Genomic DNA, 24,116 nt, shown 5'->3' on the forward strand with positions numbered 1-24,116 from the left:
GTAACTGCTGATCTCCTGGGATTTTCACGCGCAACAGTCTCTAGAATTTACTCAGAATAGTGCCAAAAACAAAAAAAAAAACATCCAGTGAGTGGCAGTTCTGTGGACAGAAATGCCTTTTTGATAAGAGGGGCCAACAGAGAATGGCCAGACTGGTTTGAACTGACAAAATCTATGGTTACTCAGATAACAACTCTGTAAAATTGTGGTTAGAAGAATAGCATCTCAGAATGCAATTCTGAGATGCGGGTTGGCATTGTTTTGGCGGCACAAGGGGGACCTACACAATATTAGGCAGGTGGTTTTAATGTAGTGTCTGACCCGTATCATTAAAACCAAAAGTATATACTTTTTTTTTTTTTTTTTTTTTGCAGCTGATCATGCTCAAATTATTTTGTGGGTGAAGTAAACTGTATGATTTGGTATAATTTCTTTCTTCTTTACAGCAATGAGATTAAACGCAAGATGAAATAGAGACATTTCCTTAATTCTCATGCATCTCAGAATTTCTTCTGAGAAAACACATCTCCTCTAAAATGTTCTAAAGGTATCTCAACAATATCTCCAACTTTTCTCAGATATGCACATATACCAATTTATGCAAGAAAAATAATATATTTCAATATGAACGTAAACATTTATTATCAAATTCTTCCCGGACCAATCTAAGCACATATGTTTGTTCCTTTTCCTTATCATTGTCTTTCTTTATAGAAAATCACGAGTTATCCTAGTGTACCTCAAACTAATGGAGATTAAGTTTCCAAGACAAGTGGTCATCTTGTTGGCTTGAAACAGAGTTCATAGTGCTGTGCACTTACCACAAAGCTATGCTTCCAATTAAAACAGAATTCCCACTGCTACCAAGAGAGACCTAATTTCAGAGACCCTGGCCTAACATTGTGTTGTGACTGTATTGATTTCCCAGAAGACACCATGGGGTTACTGGCTAGATTAAGAATATTCTAATTTCTCTAATATCAGTCAGGCCCAAAGGACCATATACAAAAACTTAAACTGTTTCACTGGCCCTTTTCGTTCTGTATTATTGCAGTCCCTCTGGACCGAAAGAAGGACAGTCACACTACTGCCAGAAAAATGGAAATTAGGTTGACTACGGTTAATGGGTTAGATGCTGCCATTTTCAGCTCAATGGGATTAGAACTACTCCAAAAAACACAACACAAAAACACACACAGACGCACCTTCATTAATCATCCATGACCTAATAAGTCCATACAAAGTTGTTTCTCAACTTCACAACTACATGTCTGACTCATATCGAATTTTAAAACAACGTTTTAATAAAATGTGTTGTTAAACATTATTGGCTTGTGTTTTACAAGGAAGTCCCAGCAACAAGTCCATGAAAGCATCCCATCTGCATTATTCTATGTGCCTGCTTTTGGAGTATAGCTGATATTTTTTTATATTGTCAGCACATGCCACAGGAAACCTAAGACCATCAAGTTGCCCCACTCATTTCTTAATTGAAACTTAACTTTATTCAGTATCAGAAGTTAAGTCTAGCCTATAAATTAACTATGTATTGATCAATTAAATGAGTACCCAGAGGTTCTAGTACCCAGTTATTTTCTAAGTTATGTACTGTAGCATTTAATTAGCAACTTTATCTCAGATGTTTCTCCTTGAAATCCAGAGAAATAACAAAAGATATAGCTAACAATTTGAAAATAACAGACAAACTAAGTCAATAGTTGACATACTGTAAGAGTGTTGAGCTATAAAATGAATTTGGGTAGCAGAGCTCAGATAATTGCCTAAGAAAAGTAAGGAACATGGAAGCAATATAAACATCTCCCTTTTCAATGTGTATAATTAATGATATCATCCACTGTGCTTTTCATGCCTGCATTTTCAATGGCATGATGGATGTAGGATGGATGTAGCATGATTAATGTATCTTGTCTACTCATTTCCCCAGTGTCACAATGTTAATAGTTTCTCTAGAGATCTTTCTTAAGATAATGTGCTGCCTGATGAGCACAACTTGGGACATAATGCATTCAAAGTGTCTTAGTTCAACAGCATTTGGTCTTCACATATATTTCCTCTGATTTATCTGGTTCCTCTGGTTCAACCTCAAATTGCACAGTATTGTTTGGAAAGAACTGTTTGTGTAAATTACTTAAATTACATGTAATTATACTGCCTTTCAAATGATATGAAATGTACCATATCTCCGAAACACTGCACTTAGCAATCTTCAACAATATTAAATGTAAGTCTGAATGTAAATGCAACATCAGAATACAAATCAATATTCTTTATTCCACATACATGTATTTTTTTTTTTTTTTTTTTTTACTTTTGAACTGTTTACAATCTAAATGATTCAACAACAAAATGAGAAACTACCACAACAAAGTCAGATTTTCTTACTAGGGAAGAAAAAAATAAAAATAAAAATAATAATAATTGTGACTTGAATGTAAATGGAGACATTTTGTATTTTGTTCCAGGTAAGGGGTTAAAGTCACAGAATGGACAAAAGCACAACCAAAACAGTGCATTTTTGAAATTGTTAATGTTAATACTTACAGCAAAATCATAGAAAAATGCATGTGTTTAAACAATGTTCACCTTGTATAATTGAGTTTGAAGTTAAAGGCCTTTTTATAATAATCTCTCTTCTTTTTTTCCAGATTATAAACAAATATAATATTCTTCAGATAAGGAGAATTACTTGGGGTAGACAAACGGCACACACATTCTTCAGATAACATTTCCTGCCCACTAAAGCCCTTTGTCCTCCAGCCTCAAACAGTTTGAGAAGCAAAAAGATGGCTTGGTCATGTTTCCTTCAAATCATGGGAAATGTGAATTTTGGCGGTCAGTGCATTTTGTAAATGCAAAAAAAGAAAGTGTTTATACATGTAAACATACACATACATAACTAGGCATTACGTACATATATGCAGTAGAATGAATGAGAGAACAGATTCCTGATCATCTTTTGGATGCAGTGAGAAATCATATGTGAGCCTCGGCAAATAATACTTTTACAAATTTGTTCTGTACACAATTGAGGAGTGTTGGTGAACATCCCCTCTTACCCAGAGGGTTTCATACAAATAAATTTTTTTTCAATATTGACACATATTATCCCCTTTGTGACTCCACTGAAGTCCAAGCTGAGCCAAAACCTGGATGGAATCTTAGGGGCTGTTAAGTTTCCTGGCATTGATTTGAAGGAGTCCTGTTCCAGGTCCCATTTTTAAATTAAAGATCTGCATAAATTCCCACTGATATAGCTTTAAATTTCTTAAATCATTTTCATGTTAAAGCGCCGTGGCCCAGCACCTTGTTCTGCCTCCTCAGCAGAGGTCCCATTGGACTTTGAGCGTGGCACATACTCAATATCAATATTGTTTTTATGTTTGCCTTTTCCTCGACTCCACACAAACAGGAGCAGAAAGCAGAAGAGAACCACTCCTAGGAATGTGAAACAGCCCATAGCTGTAGAAACTAAGATAGTCTTTAGGTCCAGGCCAAAGGTCACATTGGGAAGGCTGGTTCCGTTGGCAGTGGCATTGCTTGTATCTGTGTAATGCTGGGTCCTGTTGGCATACAGCGAGCCCAGACTTTTCACTGCCAGTGATACCATAAGTGTGTCATTGCCTGCTGTGTTAGAGGCCACGCACATATACACACCATCATCCTGAACTTCAGCCGCCTTGATATCCAAAGAGCCGTTGTTGTGGACAGTCACCCTGCCATGGCTCCTGTTGGTCAGGTGTCGCCGACGTGGTGTGACCCAGGAAATGGTGGGTCGCGGGGTTCCCTCTGCACTGCAATACAACCGAGCTGACTGTCCCTCCTCGACTGACACCATCTGTGTTCGATTTTCTCGTATCTTCGGCTTGGTGCAGGTCACATAGTAGGATAGCAGGGTCTCTTTGAACTCCTTGAAAGGGCGTCCATGGATGCCCTCTGGTGTGCCGCACTCGGGCTGGGTATTGCCAAATGAAATGGAATGGCGCCTTTGCAGCAACCACATGAGACGGCAGTCACACACCAGAGGGTTGTCATTAATTAACAGCACCTCCAAGGCCTCAGGAGCATGGAACACTCCCCTCTCCAGGGTATCAAGGCGGTTGTGGGAGACATTTAGCAAGCGTAGCCAGCGGATGCCCTGGAAAGCATAGGGTTCAATGGACACCAATTGAGCTCCAGCCAACCTCAGCTCTCGCAATCGCACCAGTTCCTGAAGCAAGCCACCCTCCACCGTCCGTATGCAGTTGTAGGAGAGGTTAAGATGTGTGAGGTAAGGCAGGTGGCGAAGAGCCTGGTAGGGGAAAGTGGAAAGGTTGGTATTGGTCACTGAAAGTGTGGTTAGGTTGAGGCCGTGCAGGGAGTTTGTGGGGAACACATTGAGCGATGGCCAGTTGTCGATCTCAAGGTGACGGAGGTGAAATAGCTTCTTGAAGGAATAGGGATGGAGCGTGCTGATACTGAGGTAGCGCATGTGTAGACTCACCAGGTTGTGCATATGCGATAGAGCATCTGTGGGCACCACCGTCAAGTTACAGCGCTCCAGCGTCAAGCTCTCCAGTGATAATAATCCACTGAAAGCACGATGAGAGATGTAAACCAGCTCATTGTCTCCAACCTCCAGTGACCTGAGGTTGCGCAGGTCCTGGAACATATAGTCCACCAGAATGACAACTTTGTTGTTACTGATATCCAGTGTGGTCAGGTTGGTGAGGCCGGAGAAGACGCCTAGCGAGAGGAGCTTGATACGGTTGCTCTTTAAGCTCAGTGATTGGAGGCTGTAGAGAGAGTTGAATGCCCCAGACTCTACGTAGGAAATGATGTTACCACTCAGGTCCAGTTCTTCTATGTGTGGGTAGGCAGCAAAGTCATCAGGGTTGACAGCCTGGATGCGATTCTTGCTGAGATCGAGGATTCGTGTCTCGATGGGGATTCCATCTGGGATGGCGGTGTAGCGCTTGCGGTGGCAGATGACTGAGCGGCTCTGGGCGGAGCACTCACAGCGGGAGGGGCAGGCCAAACTGGAGCCCACGAACACGGCCACTAAGGCCAGCCCCAGCAAAGGCTGCCAGCAAGACACGGCTGTGTGCAGCATAACTCGACTCAAACAGTCCACCATACTGTCATGGCTCTGAAAGAGAGAGAAAAAGGAATTGTTAGTATATGTGAAAAATTATGATATCTTGATGTATATGTTGCAATCTGTATCAGAAGCCAAATGAACTGTGCCTTTATATCCAGTTAACATCTCTAGAAAAAAATTCCAAATGGCAGAAACTAGTTAAATTGGTTACTTAAAATAGATTTACCGATATTGGTTAGCATCCTATATCTAGCACTAAATCTACAAGACAGATTCTAAAAGAACAGAAGAATATTCCATCCAATGAATGACTTAATTTGCATTTGTATTGTACGCGAAGAACTAAGATTGGTGTAGCCATGCAAATATGAATGAGCACTGCCTCAGTTCTTGCTTGTGGGCTTATATGTGCATGGATTTATTCTTTATTGTTTGCGCATGAATTCACAGCCCTGTGGGTGTCCTGCTGTTTTTCTTCCTCAGTTGGTTCAGTACTTTGGAAGATTTGGACTGTCTCACTGTCACATTTCTGTGTAGCTGTCTTTTCAAAAGCTTCCTTTTCAAGTGATGGTTTGTAATACTGTTTAAACGCCATGAAATTCATATTCAGAGAATCTCTGCTTATTGATAAACCATTGCAGTATTATATTATAAAGATTTAAAGCATTTGCTCCATAATACTTAAGTGATACTATAATAAACATTCACACAGAATTAGGCAGAGAACAAAAGACCATAGATGGCAAAATTTACTTTATTATCTTAAATAATATGTTCTTAATTTCAAAGTAAAAAGCAGTCAAAATTCTTTTGGTGTTTGAAAGATTTTGTTTGTTCGCTATTATCTGATTCAGCCTTGAACTTAAAAAGGTTTGGTTTTACTTTTCCTTACACAATCTCCCTAAGCAAATATAAAGCACACACACACATACACATACACATACACAAGGCAAACAAGGTAACCAATGATTTCAAGGAAGTAAAACTGAGCCCTGATACAAATCCAAAATATAAAAATAGTTTGAGGGCACAATCCACTGGTGCAGACATTAGAAACATAATTACATGGATTATTACAAAGGCAGAAAAGACATGTAAATGAGACTGCAAAGGTTAATAAAAACACATTTGCTGCTTTTGAAACATTTATCTTAATAAGACCTCCGCAAAGAGTCAAAGCATATCATGTTTAAATCAGATCAATTACTCTAGGAACTAAAAGTGTGACATCCACACTTTCAAATTCAGAATCTATTTGTATATATACATATTATTTTTGTGTTCCCAGCTTTAAGAAAGAAGCTAGCTGCATGTTTAATAACACCATAATAGGTACATAACTGTTAAACACTGCTGTGGCATTAGGAATTTTGCTGGCTCTTAGTCTTGATGTTGAACTATGGTGCATTCATTGTCTAATAAATGATTCACATGTCTTTTGTAAAAGGCTTGACTTTAGAAAAGCAGCTGGCAATGTGATTACTGGGCTCTTGTTTGGGGATGTTATTTTGGGCTAAGAATACTCAGCAACTTTGAGTGTGAGAGGATTGTTTGCAGGTTGTTCCAGAAGAACAAATTTTTTTTTTTTTTTTTTAAAGAAATGACACACTAAAACAGTAGTGTTATTATCATAATTCTGCACATCATTGCATCTTGTTAGACCTTGTAAATCATGAGGAGCTTGTGTCACTGTTTGACCTCTAGAGGGCAGCTTTGCATAATTGGGTGGTTCAGTACCATGGACAGGGACATTTGTGATGAATACATTCAAAAGAGAACTATTGACTATAAGAGTGCACATTTATAACTTTAGGCATTATAAAAATGACCAATAAAATAATTGTAATACTTTATGAGAGCTAGATGCAAATAGCAAAATGTTTCTTGTCCAATTGTAACCTGTGCACTGTAAATATGTATATGGGCCATCAAAATACAATTAATGAAGACAATAAGTCACTTACATTTATTTACATTACAAGACAAAACTCAACGCAGCAAACAGTTAACAGTATAAATTACAGTTTGGGTTATGAATGTGTAATGAAGTGTAGTTCTGTAATATTTCGAGAAGCTGACATGATATTATTTTGGAAAGTTGGCATGTCCTGCAGCATGACATGCTATATATCCATTGAAAACTTGTTTAAATAGCTTTTTGTTTTTTGGTTTTTTGGGCCAATTCTTGTATAATTATTATACGTGCAGCTTATATGACCTCATATTAATTGAGAGACTTTTGGAATAACTGCAAATATAAAAATCTATTTGTCACACCACAGGACCATTGAACTAGTAAAGGCAAAAAATGATTAAAATTGTGACATTTTAAAAATGTAGTTTAAGAGTTACAGAAAAATGGAGATCAGTTACAGGTCTTAAGACATCCTATAACATTGACTTATACAGTCATATACATTTTAACCTAAAATGTTGACGTTGATTAGAATAAAGTTATGGACATGTTATGCACCAACTACCCATTCACACAATAATTTTTTTTGCTTATCTTACTGTAAGTGTACTGTATATGATATTTAAGTTGAAATGTAAAAATGTATATTAAGCCCAAAGATGAGTACAGTGTGTGTATGTGTGTGGGTATTGGTGAAGCAGAAGCTTGTGAAAGCTTGTGAAACAGGTAGTGAAAAGTGCACAGACACAGCATCTCATCTGGTGTGCCATGGGCCGCACTAAATTTAAACAGAGAAAGAGGCACAGAAACCCTGCAGGCACAAACACAGCTTGGTCATGTTTTAAAAGACCTAAAGGCACTTTCATTAAACAACAAGAAATGCGACGCATTCACAGAGAGAATATCACGTTTGGAATTTGCAGCCACAACGTGTCACAAGCAAGTAACAAATGAATGGTCTTCTCTCACAAGTAATGGATTAATTGGGAGGGGGTGTTGATGGAGACAGACAGGAGATGTATGCAGGGGGTAAACATTGCCAAAATTTCCCCTCTACCCTGAGAATGGTGAGTGAAACAGACCAAAACAGAATAAAAATAAATGTATACAAACAACAACAACAACAACAACAACAACAACAACAACAACAACAACATCAACAACATTATAAATCTGGGTCTTGTTCAGATTGATTGTCTGTGTTGAATGACCAAAATATATGCTAATCATCACAAAGAATGTGTTCTGTATACTGTTTATTGCTGCCTTTATTAACGTTGCCAATCATTCCTGAAACGAAATAGAACCGGAAACAAATGGAGAAATAAGAGATATACTATAATAATGAATACGAAGAAGGACTGGATGATATAGCTACAAAATCTTGATATTTTCAACCATATGAGAATATGATTTTTATATATTTGGTCTGAAATGGCCTAGAGGGTGATTTGTTTCAGTCAGATAACCAATCATTTTGACCAAACGACAATTGTTGTCAAGTGTATTATACTAAAACACATTGGAAATTTAGAAATAACCAAAACATGTATTTCACACTGTGTTTTACTAAATTAACACAAGGAAGAATTACAAACATTGTCATTACAGTTTATGCACCAATATAACAATAAATGGTGAATGGTGAAGTAGATAAATATTGCTGTTCATTACTATAATATTTTTAATACATGAAAATGCACCACAAATACATTTTTGAGATTAATGACACTTTCTTTCAATTTCTTTAGGAACTTAATGGGCAAATAAAAAGCACATTTTAATCATCACAGCATTCACAATGTTGTGTAATTTTACATCGCCAACAGAAAATTTGATCATGAAAATCGTGAATACTGTATATTGTGAATATTTAATACACTGTACAGCCCATGCCTAATAAGAAAAGAGGATGTTATCATTGCGACTGATGCAAGAAAAAAAATAACAGCATAAGGGTTTGGAACGATATATGGAGTCATCTTTTGGGTGAACTATTCCTTTACAAATTTGAGTAGGGTCAAACATAGTTTTTATTTAATGCTGACTTTAAAGTAGGGTGCTATTTTGCTTATTAATATGAACTTATTAACTAATAATTCAAACTTAGCTGGACCATTACATGTTATATTGCTCCACAGATCTACAATATGTCATGATGCATGTCTGTAAAAAGAGAGAGAGATGCTCTTTAAACACCTGGCACATTTATTTTGTCTAATGCACAGACCTGGGCTGTGATCAGCTTAAAGTGTGTGAATGGTCCTCTCAGGCTCTGTCAACCAGACTAGAACCGAGTCTAATACCCTTACATAGGCTCTCCACCATTTTCCATCTTTTGCCCTGGCAGTTTTGGGCTTTAGATAACAAACTGGACTCCTGTGCAGTCGAGCAACATAAGCCATTTTTTAAGCCAGGCTGTGCTATCTCAACTCTGACACTATCTTCTTGGTCCTTCTGATGTAGACCACCTGTGATGGCCTTACACACCCTCTTAGAGCTCTGTGGAAGTTGTGGAAATATTTTGTTTACTTCACACGTGTGCAATTTCTGTGCTACTGGTGGCACAATTGGAATTGCAGAAATAATGAGTGTTTTCAAACAGCTTTCACAGATACTCCCCATGCCTGCCATTGGTTGAAAAAAAAAAAAAAAAAGATAGCCCTGCCTCAAACTCATGCCGTTGGTTGAGTAAATGTTGTTATGTCAGGCTATGTTTCTCAGTAGCACCACAAAGTCGCAATGTTTACACTTTTCAGAGGAATCAACCTACAAAAGGTAGACTGTATATAGTTGTCTCTGTATAATACATTTGGAAAGTAGAAAATATTTTAAAAATTAAATGCATGACCATAGCAATGAGACTGTTGTACTACTTTGCCATTATTTTTTTAAGTTTTTCAACCAACTGTTAGACTGTACGCACGCATGCACACACACACAGTGTGTTGTGTGGCTATCCTTATGAGGACTATCCATAGACATAATGATTTTTATACAGTACGAGCTATAGATTCTATCCCCTAAACCTAACCCTCACAAAAAACTTTCTGCATTTTTACATTTAAAAAAAACAAAAACATTGTTTAGTATGTTTTTTAAGTGATTTGAATTATGGGGACACTAGAAATTTCCTCATAAACCACATTTATAGCATAATATCCTTGTAAATACCAGTTTGTAACCTAAAAAAATTTCCTCGTAAACCGCCCACACACACACACATACACATCTGATTCAGTTGGCCATGACACTTTAGAGAAACAAGTTCCTCAGACAAACAACTATGTTAGTGGTAGAACCTAAAAATAGCAAGTGGTTAGGTTATTTTATTGATTCTCATATATTTTAACGATGCTACCCTGAAGGAAAGATGTAATTAACTCACAGGTTAAAGCAGAGGAAGAGTGCATATTTAGCCCTTAATGTTTAAGTGTGGTAGTGTGATAATCAGAGCCAATGATAATGAGGAAAGCTTCAATGGTTTCTCTCCCATAAGAAAGCAGCTTGCCTGTAGGGAGGGTTCAATATTATTATAAATTTTTTTAAGTGCCAAATACACTTTCTTATCCTCTTGGGTGAGAATTGTTAGATACGGAGGATCTGCAGTTTGATATTGTGATGTCACATATGTTAGCCAGTTATCAGACTCATGTACAGTGGTAGGCCTATAGATGATTCAGTGAAAAATTTATATATATATATATATTGTCAAGCACTTTGGTTTCTACACTGGTGGCCAATAGTTTGGAATAATGTACAGATTTTGCTGTTTCGGAAAGAAATTGGTACTTTAATTCACCAAAGTGGCATTCAACTGATCACAAAGTATAGTCAGGACATAACTGATGTAAAAAACAGCACCAACACTATTTGAAAAAGTAATTTTTGATCAATTCTAGACAGGCCCCATTTCCAGCAGCCATCACTCCAACACCTTATCCTTGAGTAATCATGTTAAATTGCTAATTTGGTACTAGAAAAATCACTTGCCATTATATCAAACACATTTGAAAGCTATTTCATTCATTAAATGAAGCTTAACATTGTCTTTGTGTTTGTTTTTGAGTTGCCACAGTATGCAATAGACTGGCATGTATTAAGGTCAATATTAGGTCAAAAATGGCAAAAAAAGAAACAGCTTTCTCTAGAAACTCGTCAGTCAATCACTGCTTTGAGGAATGAAGGCTATACAATACTTGAAATTGCCAAAAAAACTGAAGATTTCATACAAAAGGTGTACACTACAGTCTTCAAAGACAAAGGACAACTGGCTCTAACAAGGACAAAAAGAGATGTGGAAGGCCCAGATACAACTAAACAAAAGGATAATTACATCAGAGTCTCTAGTTTGAGAAACATGTCCTCAGCTGACAGCTTCATTGAACTCTACCCACTCAACACCAGTTTCATGTACAACAGTAAAGAGTAGACTCAGGGGTGCAGGCCTTATTGGAAGAATTGCAAAGAAAAAGCCACTTTTGAAACAGAAAAACAAAAAGAAAAGGTTAGAGTGGGCAAAGAAACACTGACATTGGACAACAGATAATTGGAAAAGAGTGTTCCCTATCTGTCACTCACTCGACGTTGGTGTCGATGTAGTGACACTAGGGGTCACTCTTGGGAGCCCGAGACACCTCTGGTCTTTGATAAAAGGCCAATGAAAATTGGCGAGTGGTATTTGCATGCCACTCCCCCGAACATACGGGTATAAAAGGAGCTGGTATGCAACCACTCATTCAGATTTTCTCTTCGGAGCCGAACGGTCATGCTCATTGAGCTGAATACTACTGTTCATTCACCTGCTGGATCTGACGGCGCATTTCAGTCAGCGGCTTCTCCCTCCTCTGCACTGGTGCACTGCAGAGAACGCCCCTGGGCGCTTCGGCAGAAAAACTAGAGAGTATATTTTCTGAAAGAGCATTTTTCCCCTCTAAAAGAGTATATATTTCTCTAAAAGAGCGCACACACGGAACGTCTTTTTAAAGACGCGTCTTTTTAAAGATGCTTTTCCGATTGTGTGTTATTCCTGGTTGTGCTCGTTATCTCTCGCCTTCTAACGGTCACGATCACTGTCTTTCGTGTCTGGGCACTGCTCACGTGGAGACAGCGTTCGTGGATGGTCACATTCTCATTTCGAGAATGTGTCCATGGCAACGTTGCGGTCGCGGCTCGCCTTCGTAAGGAAGCGAGCCACCCCAGAGACTCCCGCCTCGGTCCTTTTACCCACGGGTTTGAGGCCAGCGCGGCTAGCACTGGGGGCGATTTGGGGACCCCAATGGGACCGCCTCCGCCGGGTATCCCCCCGCGGAACTCCCATCCCCCAGCACGCTCGTCTGCCCCGATCGGGCTTCCGGGTGAGTCCGCCGGCTCCTCGTCTCACGGCGAGTTCGACCTCTTATTCGGAGCCCGCGAAAGTGATGAGCTCTCGAGCGCAGCATCGGAGAGCGGGCTCGTCCAGTCGGAAGCCTCGGCTGGGCTCCTCCCTTCGGGGTCGATCGCCCAGTCACAGGCTGACGCGGAGATGACGACATGCTTTCCCGGACAGCCACGAGCGTCGGTTAGAGTGGATTTCACCGCTCTTCCCTGAACCCTCGCGGCTCTGTGATTGGTTCCTGGGCTCGCGGCGCCGCTCAAAGCCACGCCCCGCCCCGTTCCTTTCTTCCCGGAAGTGCATGAAGAGCTGACAAGATCGCGGGAGGCACCTTTTACTGCCCGGTCCCGATCTTTTCAGCTTCCCCGCTCTCACTACCCTCGATGGTGGGGCGGCCAAGGGTTATTCGGCAATCCCCCGGTGGATAAAGGCGCTCGCGGTGCATCTATGCCCGCAGAGCGCCGCCACCTGGCGTGGGTGCCCAAAGCCCCGTCCAAGGCCTGTAGGTTTACGTCGTCTCTGACGGTCGAAGCCTACGGCGCCGCTGCTGGACAAGCCGCCTCCGCCCTGCACGCCATGGCTCTCCTGCAAGTCTGCCAAGGCGCTAAAGGAACTGCACGAGGGTAGTTCCGCCCCGGGATTGATGCAGGAACTGCGCTCGACGACCGACCTCGCTCTCCGAGCGACGGAGGTCACGGCACGGTCTCCCGGGCGGACGATGGCCACACTAGTGGTCCAGGAGCGCCACCTTTGGCTCAACCTGGTCAAGATGGGTGAGGCCAACAGGACACGATCCCTTGCTGCCCCCATTTTCCAGGCGGGCCTATTCGGCGACACTGTCGAGGACTTTGCCCAGCAGTTCTCGATGGTAGAGCAGTAGATGGGTGCTAGCCGGCTTGTCCTGCCCCGGCGTGGCTCAAGATCCCCCCATCTACTCATCGCCGAGGGCGTCCCCCTGCGGTGACTGCACCGGCTCCGCCGCAGCCCGCCCCTCCGGCCCGGCCCCGGCGTGGAGCCCACCGCAGGAAGCCGACGCCACCCGTCTCACAGCCGGCACCGAAGAACCCACGGAGGTCTTCGAAGCCGCGCCCCTGAGACGGGCGACCCAGGGACAACGAAACCCGCTGCTCTGGAGCTGGTAAGCAGATCTTCTTTTTGTTACCTTTTGCATTTAATTGCGCTGCATGCCCAAGTGGCTGCAGTACTCAAGAGCTCCGCAAGAGTGGTTTCCTTGTTCCCTGGGTCACATATTCGGTGTGTACGGCTGGCATCACGACCACCGTCCACCACTCCATTTGGCAGGTTGGCGCTCCAGCGGCGGTCTCCCGCCCTGAGCGCCCAGCTGTGGCACAAATCTGCCCCCGATGTGACAGTCTCCACGGGTCATGAGGACAGGCCTCTTCCTCCCCCGTCCCAGGCTGTTCCGGGGGTGGTCACAAGGAGCCAGGTAAGTGCTTCGATGTCCTCTGACTCAGCACGGCCACGATGGGGTGTGGCACCTCAGGCTCCGCCCCGCCGCGAGGCCCCACCCGCCGGTACATCCGATGACGTTGTCCCTTTGGTCCCCCTTGCGCGGAACTCGTGTGAAGCATGGCTTGCGCTTTCCAGTCCGTCGCGAGGGCTGGTCCGGTCCGGACCGTCCGACTCGGCTGCACGATTCACTTCGCTGGGCATCCGCCCAGGTCCAGCGGTGTCCACTTCACCTTGGTGAAAGATGGAAACGCTGCTACCTTGCGCGGAGATCGCTACCCTCCTACGGAAGGACGCGATAGAACCTGGCCCTCCAGCCGAGATGAAGAGGGGTTTTACAGCCCCTACTTCATTGTACCGAAAAAAGGCGGTGGGTTGCGGCCAATCTTGGACCAGCGAGTACTGAACCGGGCCTTACACAGACTCCCGTTCAAGATGCTGACGCAAAGACGCATTCTAGCGAGCGTCCGGCATCAAGATTGGTTCGCGGCGGTAGACCCGAAGGATGCGTACTTTCACGTCTCGATCCTTCCTCGACACAGACCCTTCCTGCGGTTTGCGTTTGAGGGTCAGGCGTATCGGTACAAGTCCTCCCTTTCGGCCTGTCCCTGTCTCCTCGCGTCTTTACGAAGATCGCAGAGGCTGCCCTTGCCCCGTTAAGGGAGGTGGGCATTCGCATTCTCAACTATCTCGACGACTGTCGCGACTGGCTAATCCTAGCTCACTCTCGAGACGGGTTATGCGCACACAGGGACCTGGTGCTCTCACACCTCAGCCGACTAGGGCTTCGGGTCAGCTGGGAAAAGAGCAAGCTCCTCCCGGTTCAGAGCATCTCTTTTCTCGGTTTGGAGTTGGACTCAGTCTCCTTGACGGCGCACCTTATGAACGAGCCCGCCCAGTCGGTGCTGGCCTGTTTGAAGGCGTTCAAACAGAAAACAGCGGTTCCACTGAAACATTTTCAGAGGCTCCTGGGGCATATGGCGTCCTCGGCGGTGGCCACCCCGCTCGGGTTGATGCATATGAGGCCGCTTCAGCACTGGCTCCAGACTCGAGTCCCGAGACGGGCATGGCGCCACGGGACACACCGCGTGGCCATTACACCGGTCTGTCACCGTCTTTTCAGCCCTTGGACCGACCTCTCGTTTCTACGAGCAGGTGTTCCTCTAGAACTGGTCTCCAGGCGCATCATGGTCACGACAGACGCCTCCAAGACGGGCTGGGGCGCTGTTTGCAACGGGCGCCACGCAGCCACCGGCCTCTGGACGGGTCCGCGGCTGCGTTGGCACATCAACTGCCTCGAGTTACTGGCAATTCTGCTCGCCCTGCGGAGGTTCCGGCCGTTGATCCAGGGCAAGCACGTGCTAGTTCGGACAGACAGCACGGCAGCGGTAGCATATGTCAACCGCCAAGGCGGTCTGCGCTCCCGCTGTATGTCACAACTCGCCCGCCGTCTCCTCCTCCGGAGTCAGCAGCACCTCAAGTCGCTGCGAGCCACTCATATCCCGGGCAACCTCAACGTTACAGCGGACGCGCTGTCACGGCAGGTTCCCCGCAGGGGAGAGTGGAGACTCCACCTTCAGGTGGTCCAGCTGGTTTGGAGTCGATTCAGTCAGGCACAGGTGCACCTGTTCGCCTCCCAAGAATCCTCCCACTGCCCGCTCTGGTACGCCCTCACCGAGGCCTTCCTCGGCATAGACGCGCTGGCACAGCTGGTCCCCTGGCATTCGCAAATATGCATTTTCCCCAGTGAGCCTGCTCGCACAGACCCTGTGCAAGGTCTCAGGGAGGACGAGGAGAAGGTCGTCCTGGTAAGCACCCTACTGGCCCGCCCAGACGTGGTGCGCGGACCTCACGCTCCTCGTGACAGCTCCCCCGGGCAAATTCCCCTGAGAAAGGCCCTTCTTTCTCAGGGAAGGGGCACCATTCGGCACCCGCGCCCAGACCTCTGGAATCTCCATGTCTGGCCCCTGGACGGGACGCGGAAGACCTAAGCCGTCTCCCACCTGCGGTGGTAGACACATTCACTCAGGCTAGGGCTCCCTCTACGAGGCGCCTGTATGCCTTTAAGTGGTGTCTGTTCGCTAAGTGGTGTTCTTCCCATCAGGAAGACCCCCAGAGGTGCGCAGTCAGATCAGTGCTTTCCTTCCTGCAAGAGAGGTTGGAAGGGAGGCTGTCCCCTTCCACCTTGAAGGTGTACGTTGCTGCCATAGCAGCACGCCATGACGCAGTCGACGGTGAGTCCTTAGGGAAGCATGATCTGATCATCAGGTTCCTAAGAGGCGCCAGGAGGCTGAATCCCTCCAGGCCACGCCTTGTTCCCTCATCGGACCTCTGTAGTTTTTCAGGGTCTACAGAGAGCCCCCTTTGAGTTTTGCAGTCAGCCGGGCTTAAGGCACTCTCCTTGAAGACTGCCCTCCTGACTGCGCTCACTTCCATCAAGAGGGTAGGTGACCTGCAAGCGTTCTCTGTCAGCGAAATGTGCCTGGAGTTCGGTCCGGGCTATTCTCACGTGATCCTGAGACCCCCGACCGGGCTATGTGCCCAAGGTTCCCACCACTCCTTTTAGAGACCAGGTGGTGAACCTGCAAGCGCTGCCCCAGGAGGAGGCAGACCCAGCCCTGGCGTTGCTGTGTCCGGTGCGCGCTTTGCGCATCTATTTGGATCGCACGCAGAGCTTTAGACTCTCTGAGCAGCTCTTTGTCTGCTTCGGTGCACAGCGGAAAGGAAGTGCTGTCTCCAAGCAGAGGATCGCCCACTGGCTCATTGACGCCATAACTATGGCATGTCTCGCCCAAAACATGCCGCCCCCGGTAGGGCTACGAGCCCATTCTACTCGTGGTGTAGCGGCTTCTTGGGCCCTGGCCAGAGGTGCCTCTCTAACAGACATTGCAGAGCAGCGGGCTGGGCAACACCCAACACCTTTGCAAGGTTTTACAACCTCCGGGTGGAACCGGTTTCGTCCCAGGTAGTGGCACGCAACACAAGCGGATAAGCCCGGGATAGCCGGCCGGGTGTATCGCTTGCACATAGCGCCTTCCACCTCCTTTTGAGCTGAAGATGTGCGCTGTTAATTCCCAGTAGTGTTCACAAAGGTTGTTCCCTGGTTGACTTCCTCCGAGCCCTGTGGCAGTCGAGTTTTCGGAGAGACTCGCTGCCGGCCCAGTACACGCGCTAACTAAGAGCCCGGTTCTGGGGTAGGTGCTCCGCATGTGGCGGTTCCCTGTAAGGCTAACCCCATGCGATCTATATCTTCCGCTAGTTCGTTTCCCTACTGGCAAACTGCGTCTTCCTTGGGCAGAGCCCCTCAGTCTCCATGTTGTAGTAACTCCTCCCCCATTGGGTAGGATCTACCTTGAAGGCTCTCCACATGGTTGGAAAGACCATGTGATGTATTCTTCCACTTAAATATCCCCCCCTCTCTTGGGGCGAGGTGTGGTCTCCGCGGTGTCCTCCCCTTGGGAGGGACACCCCCCGACTAGACCTGACGGCCCAGTCGGATAATCCCCCTTCTTTTTTAGGGAGTGGAAAAAGAGAAGGGGAAAGAGGCCATGACTGGGTTAAGCCTGTCTCTATCTCTGGGTAGTCGACTTGTCCCCAAAAAGGGCCGTTCGACACTCATAACTGTGTTGGGGGAGGTTACGTGTCGACCTGGTGTGCTGGCTATGAGGCACACAGCAAGTCTGCCCACCACACACCGCCAGTTCACGTAACACAGTTCAGCCTTGTGGCGTTTTGTATAGGGACCCCTAGTGTCACTACATCGACACCAACGTCGAGTGAGTGACAGATAGGGAACGTCATGGTTACTGGTGTAACCTCCGTTCCCTGATGGAGGGAACGAGACGTTGGTCCCTCCTGCCACAACGCTGGACTACCCGCTGAAATGGCCGGACCTTATATCGGCTCCTCAGCGTAAAACCTGAATGAGTGGTTGCATACCAGCTCCTTTTATACCCGTATGTTCGGGGGAGTGGCATGCAAATACCACTCGCCAATTTTCATTGGCCTTTTATCAAAGAACAGAGGTGTCTCGGGCTCCCAAGAGTGACCCCTAGTGTCACTACATCGACACCAACGTCTCGTTCCCTCCATCAGGGAACGGAGGTTACACCAGTAACCATGACGTTATGGATCTTAACCCCATTGAGATTTTGTGGGATCAGCTAGACTAGAAGGTCTATCTATGGCAAGTGCTACAGGAAGCGTGGGGTGAAATGTCACCTGATATCTGGACAAACTGACAGCTGGAATGCCATGGATCTACATAGCTGTCGTTGCTGCACGTTGAGGATTTTTTGATAAGAACTCTTTGAAGTAGTTTAAGTTCTAAACATTTTTTTGAAATTGTAATAGTAATTTTTCACGTTATTAATGTCCTGACTATACATTGTGATCAGTTGAATGCCACTTTGGTGAATAAAATTACCAATTTCTTTCCATAAGAGCAAAATATGTACATTATTCCAAACTTTTGGCCGCTAGTGTAAATACAACAGCATCGAAGTCCTTTAGTTTAATCCAAAAATCAATATCAGTGGAGCAGTTTACTTTATTTACAGCTGCTTACTTTGATAGGTGCTTCAATGCACAATTTTGTCAACAAAGATATTTGTATTAATGTAATAATAAAACAGTAATAATTTTAAGTGCATTAAAGTACATTTTTATATGTTTGCTCATTTCTTAATCTATTTGTTTTCTATTCAGTGGAATGAATTGATGGAATGGTGAATTGTTTCCTTTTCTGATGATTGTGCTTCACAAGAATAGTCTCTCACCAGGAGTTTGATTTATTTATCTGTTTGGAGAGGTGATTTTCATGGTGGGTAACACAAAAGCCCTGAAGAGCAATTTACAGTTTTTCTCCACCCCATGTGTGAGGCTCCAATTGCTGCGGCAGCACAATCGGCCATCCCCCGCAGAGGAAGTGAGGCAGGATCAACATCTCTGACTGCAAGAATCAAAGGCAGAATCCGAAAACCCCACTAATTATACAGCAACCAACCATAAACTTCCCACAGAGCTCATCAGGAGGAATAAGCCAGCATTAATTAGTGATAAGCAATAGATAGAGAAAGCCACCTATCTTGTTCCCTCACAGATAACCTTCTGTTAATGGTGCAGCCAAGAGGTAGAGTGAAACCCAAATGTTATTCCTCCTCACTCACTTTCTATCTGGTTTAGTGAAGCCAGCAGGCAATTGTTTAAAAATTGTACAGTAATTAATGCCTTATTCTTCAGTAAAATGGTGTTGAAATTTGGGTGAAGTCATAATTTCAAGCATGCAGGTATGTTTCTTAAAAAAACAAACAAATGTTTTTAGTTATTTTTTAATTACCTAGGACTAGGGTCACAAGAACCTTTTTTACATACCGTTTCGGTGCCTGACTGGAAAACCTGCAATATCGCTTTATGATTTCTGTAGTATTTTCCTTTGAAAATACACCAATGTCATTTCAACTATATATTACATATAAAGTGATATAACTAAATTAACAAATGGCAAAAACATTTTTCTTTCTTTGTGTTAGTGATTACCTAACTGATTAGCCTGCTAAGCTAACATACAGTCAAGCCAGAGACAGTTTAGCAGAGACAGACCACTAGTTTTAGAATGAATTGGAGAAATTGGAACACCCAACAGCCAACGGATGTAGAAAAGGAAATCCGCCTTACAGGTAAAAGAGCCAATCACCTTTAAGATACAAACATCGCCTGTCAGTCAACCCGAGGACGTGGATGAGCATTAGCTGATCCAGCCTGAAAAATTGTATTTTTAGCATGATCTGAACTAAGGAAGCACAGTTTATGATACCCTTGATGTCAGATTGTACTGCTGATTTTTAAAATGTTCTGTGATTGCAGTTGTGTAGTCTAGCATAGACGCAAACATATGCCGTATGCTCACCTATCTTTCTAATGATTTTGTGTATGCAAACCTAAAATGAGCAATGATGCGTATGGCCAGCAGAACAATGAGAACGTTGAGTGAATTGTGATTTTTTTATTTAAATTTTAAAAAGTGTACAAAGAATCTCTCTAAACTTTCACAGAGCAGCGAGAGGTAGGAGCGCTAAACTGAAGGCACGGGCAAAATAGACAGTCCGACTCAGTTGAGCAACCAATCAGAATGTTCGTTTCAACCGAGATGGGATGTTAGCTAACCAGTTATCTATGAGTTTCAGTAAGGGGGCGGGACATTTCTAGCATCTACAGTTAAATGCCAATGCACCACTTGTGCCAGGGATTTAGGTTACAATGTTCAACCAAAAAAGGTTTGTTCTGGCTACAAGTAAAAATGCAGTTGTAAAATATGAAACACTATGAACAGGTTTCCTTGGTTGTGTTTCATTACAAAGCACTAGAAATCCGCAAAGAACAAGATTTTTTTCTCTTTCCACAGCTAAGAACGATTTCAGCATCTATGTGGGTCGTATATCTAATTTGAAGTGGTGAGACTATTGACCTTATTTACATTTATGTTCTTGGCAAACTATTTCTTACCATAGGGAATCACACTTACTCATTGTTCAAAGAGCCCTGCTGTGAGATACAGAGGCTGAGTGAGGCTGGAACACATTTGTAGGCTTGTCTCTCTAGGAAGTCCCTAACAATGAGAATTAATGGCTTCTGTATGCCTTTCGACCACCACTCAAAATGATATAGTCACAAGCATATTTTCCTCATGGTTGCTCAAGTTCATATAATTTATCAAGTTAATGTGCTTCATAAAATGCTGTTAAAAATGGATAAAACACAACAGCAGCTGAGTTGGGGGAGGGAGTGAAAGAGAGAGAGAGTGAGAGTGAGAGAGAGAGAGCGAGAGCATGCAATATACAATTGACTTGAACTGGCTTTTAAAGGTAATAGTCACTCACTTGAAAGCCTGGCACAGCCAGTTCTGGTCCACCAATACATGAGCCATGCCATTCTTTCATCCCTGTTTTTAATTGCATTGTGCTGGGACAGTTTAGGGTGAAGGGCCTCTTGTGAACATTTTTGCTTTCTTAGTGCTCTTTGAAATGTGGTAATTTCAAAACACAGGAAGCAACACTGGAAGTACAGGAAGCAAACGTTTCTTCACATAGACTAGCCCTGCATCTGAAATCACGTACTGTCACAGTATGTACCGTATTCGATGAATGACACACTTCTTGGCTGGTAAAATGTTCTTTAGGTATGTATGCGAGTAGTATGAAGATTCCTGACATACTTCATCCCCAGATGTTGGTATTGACCTGTGACCTGAATATATGATGTAATTACAACAACCACGAACATATTCTACTCTGATTTTGAACAAGCACCATATAAGCTCAAGAAACAACTTTCTTGCTATATACGTATAGCACTTACAGTTCTCCGCCGTTTTTTTAAATCCAGCATTTTGAACATGACATCTCCTCTGCTCCCTAGGCATTATGGGATAGTAAAGTGTCCAGTCTATCCGCACTTCAGACCAGCTCTCATTCTGTGGCTGCGCTGCTTGTGAGGTTTGTTAAGGCGCGCTGACTGCACCCTGCTGTTGCGGCTCATAAAAAAAAAAAAAAAAAAAAAAAAAAACACAAAATGAATTGTACTTCAGCTGGATTTTTTGATAGTAGGAAAATATGTACTTTTATTATGGAATTTATGTATGAGTTAGGAGGCATGATTAATTGCATACATTTTTAAAACGTGTTGTTTTTATATAATTAATCATACTAAATTAACGTTAAATTGACAGCCCTAATATATATATATATATATATATATATATATATATATATATATATATATATATATATATATATATTTTTTTATTTTTTGTTTGAGTGGATGCACAACTTTGGATGTCAACACAAAAATACATGGGATAAAGTGATTAAAAATTGTGAAAAAAAAGAGTTGTATCTAGCCTTCTAAAGTTGTATAATCCTATTTATTTTGCTATCTTAACCATGCACAATGCATTTTATCATTATTAGCATTTAGCTTTTTCCCCCTTGCTGTCCATGAGCAGACCTGCATATTGTTTGGGTCATGACCTATTCGCTGAGAACCACTAGACTAGGTGAGATGAGGATAAGAACAATCATTCAGTTCTATAGCATGAGAAAGTACCATTAAAGCTGTTTGTAATTACGAATGGTAACAAGGCCAGTCAGAGTATCGGATACTTTAGAAATTCTAAAAGTGGAGAGGAAACAGATGCCTTCTGTTCACAACGTGATTACATTTGGAGAGTCAGCAGGATGCAACAGTAAGCGCGTGTATAGCCCGTGTGGTCTCGGAGAGGCTGGGCCATGTGGTCACTTTGCACATATTCTCTCACTAAAGAGGTTTAGTCAAGAATGTGGGCTCTTTTATATCTGGAAAACATCAGGGGTGTTAGATGACCACACCTGACTTTGCCCAACAGGAGTGGCATCATAGGAAACAAACAACTTCCCCATATCCTTCAACAACATAGTACAAACCAAATTTGAATGCAGTTAGATGTTGGAAGGATACATTTTGAAAATACATTCCTGTCTGATTTCATATAAATGCTGTGATTGTGGCGACATTTTTGTATAATGATATTATGTGACTCATTACATGTATTCCGGAAGTTCCAAGGTGAAATGTCCACTGTGTGGGGCTAAAAGTGGTTTACATCTAAACCTAACCAGAAGTATCATAAATAAATGTGAGATGAAAAAACACTTGAGGTTTTTAAAGTTAATGCTCTATCGAGTTTTAAATCAACAAAACCGACATCTCTACCCTAAACCTTAAACCTTAACCAAACCAATAGTGTCATAAAAAGTAAATGTGAGATGAAAAGCGCAATTGCTAAAGCACCCATGTCATTTTATGGTGGTTCTATGACACTTTCAGGTCAAGTGTCAACTCACGTGCAGCATAGTAGACGTGTTTTAATGTCATTAGATAGCATTTTGTGAGGAACAGGGTGAAAAGTGCGTGTTTATGATCTGACAATCTTCAGTTTTACAGGTGATTTATGTGAAAGGGAATAAAAATAATTGTTGTTGTAGCACATCTAGTGTTCATTTCACTTGGAAACTGCTGCGTCAAAGGAATGTTCCGGGTTCAATACAAGTTAAGCTCAATCAACAGCATCTGTGGCATAATGTTGATTACCACAAAAAGTTATTTTGACTTGTTCCTCCTTTTCTTTAAAAAAAGCAAAAATGGAGGTTACAGTGAGGCACTTACAATGGAAGTGAATGGGGCCAATTTTTGGAGGGTTTAAACACTGAAATGTGAAGTTAATAATTTTATAATAGCATTTGCATTAATTCTTCTGTTAAAACTTGTGTATTATTTGAACTGTAAAGTTGTTTAAATTGTCATTTTTATAGTCGTTTTAGGGTTTGTTGATATTACATCGTCATGGTAATGATGTTGTAAAATTGGCTATAACTTTACACAGAAAAGGTTAGTAAGTGATTTTATCACACTTAAATCATGTTTACATGCATATTGTTTATGTCTTGTGGCTATACTTTTGAAAAAGTGAGTATTTAACGTTAAAAAAATTGGCCCCCATTCACTTCCATTGTAAGTGTCACACTGTAACCCAGATTTGTGCTTTTATTTTAAGAAAAGGATGGACGAGTTGAAATGTATTTTTGTGGTAATCAACATAATGCCACAAATGCTGTGGATTGAGCTTAACTTGCATTTAACCCGGAATATTAATTTTAGTCCAATGAGCCATGTGGAAATTATTTTGAAAATGTAGCTATAGTAATGTGATTCTATGAGGCCAGGTTGCACTTGAGAGGCAACCCACCACAAAACAAAACAAAACAAAACAAAAAACAAACATGCTTAAACCAGCCTATACTGGTTTGCTGTTTTTTTTTTTTTTTTTTTTAGAGCTATTTTGGGCACATACTGTATAAGCTGGTCAGTTAAACCAGCTGAGCACCAGCTTGGCCAAGTTTATTTTCAGCAGGGATATCTTTTTTGTTTCCTTCAAAATGTAATCTAAATTTCCAAGACAATACAGAAATTAGATGATTCATGCTCTCATAGGGTATGCAATTACATTTCAAATGGGATGAACTGAAGAAGTAATGTTGGCAATAAAAATTAGAGGAACTAGAATCATCAAGCATTAATGATGCTTCACGGATTACATTTCTCAAGGTTCAACCCCAAAAAACAATGCATCCAACCCTCTCCTTCACCCACATCCTTTACTCAAGACTAAAATGAGAAACAGCCAGCAAGAGATGTTCAATCCCATCCAGTGCCATTATCATTGG

The 24,116-nt window shown here is 42.9% G+C and overlaps 1 protein-coding gene across 6 annotated transcripts in view; it reads right to left on the reverse strand.

Annotated features, from left to right (window-relative positions):
- Window positions 1-2,292: 2,292 nt before the first annotated feature.
- The window catches only part of lingo2 (leucine rich repeat and Ig domain containing 2), a 430,344-nt gene continuing 408,520 nt past the window's right edge, over window positions 2,293-24,116 (reverse strand). For all 6 annotated transcript variants that reach the window (XM_051657697.1, XM_051657698.1, XM_051657699.1 and 3 more), the window contains one exon: window positions 2,293-5,146. In XM_051657697.1, coding sequence (XP_051513657.1) covers window positions 3,287-5,134 — 1,848 coding nt within the window. In that variant the 5' untranslated portion in view covers window positions 5,135-5,146 and the 3' untranslated portion in view covers window positions 2,293-3,286. The remainder of the gene's footprint in view (window positions 5,147-24,116) is intronic.

Source organism: Myxocyprinus asiaticus, chromosome 27 (assembly GCF_019703515.2).
Source record: "Myxocyprinus asiaticus isolate MX2 ecotype Aquarium Trade chromosome 27, UBuf_Myxa_2, whole genome shotgun sequence".
In the NCBI taxonomy this organism is placed as follows: Eukaryota; Metazoa; Chordata; class Actinopteri; order Cypriniformes; family Catostomidae; genus Myxocyprinus; species Myxocyprinus asiaticus.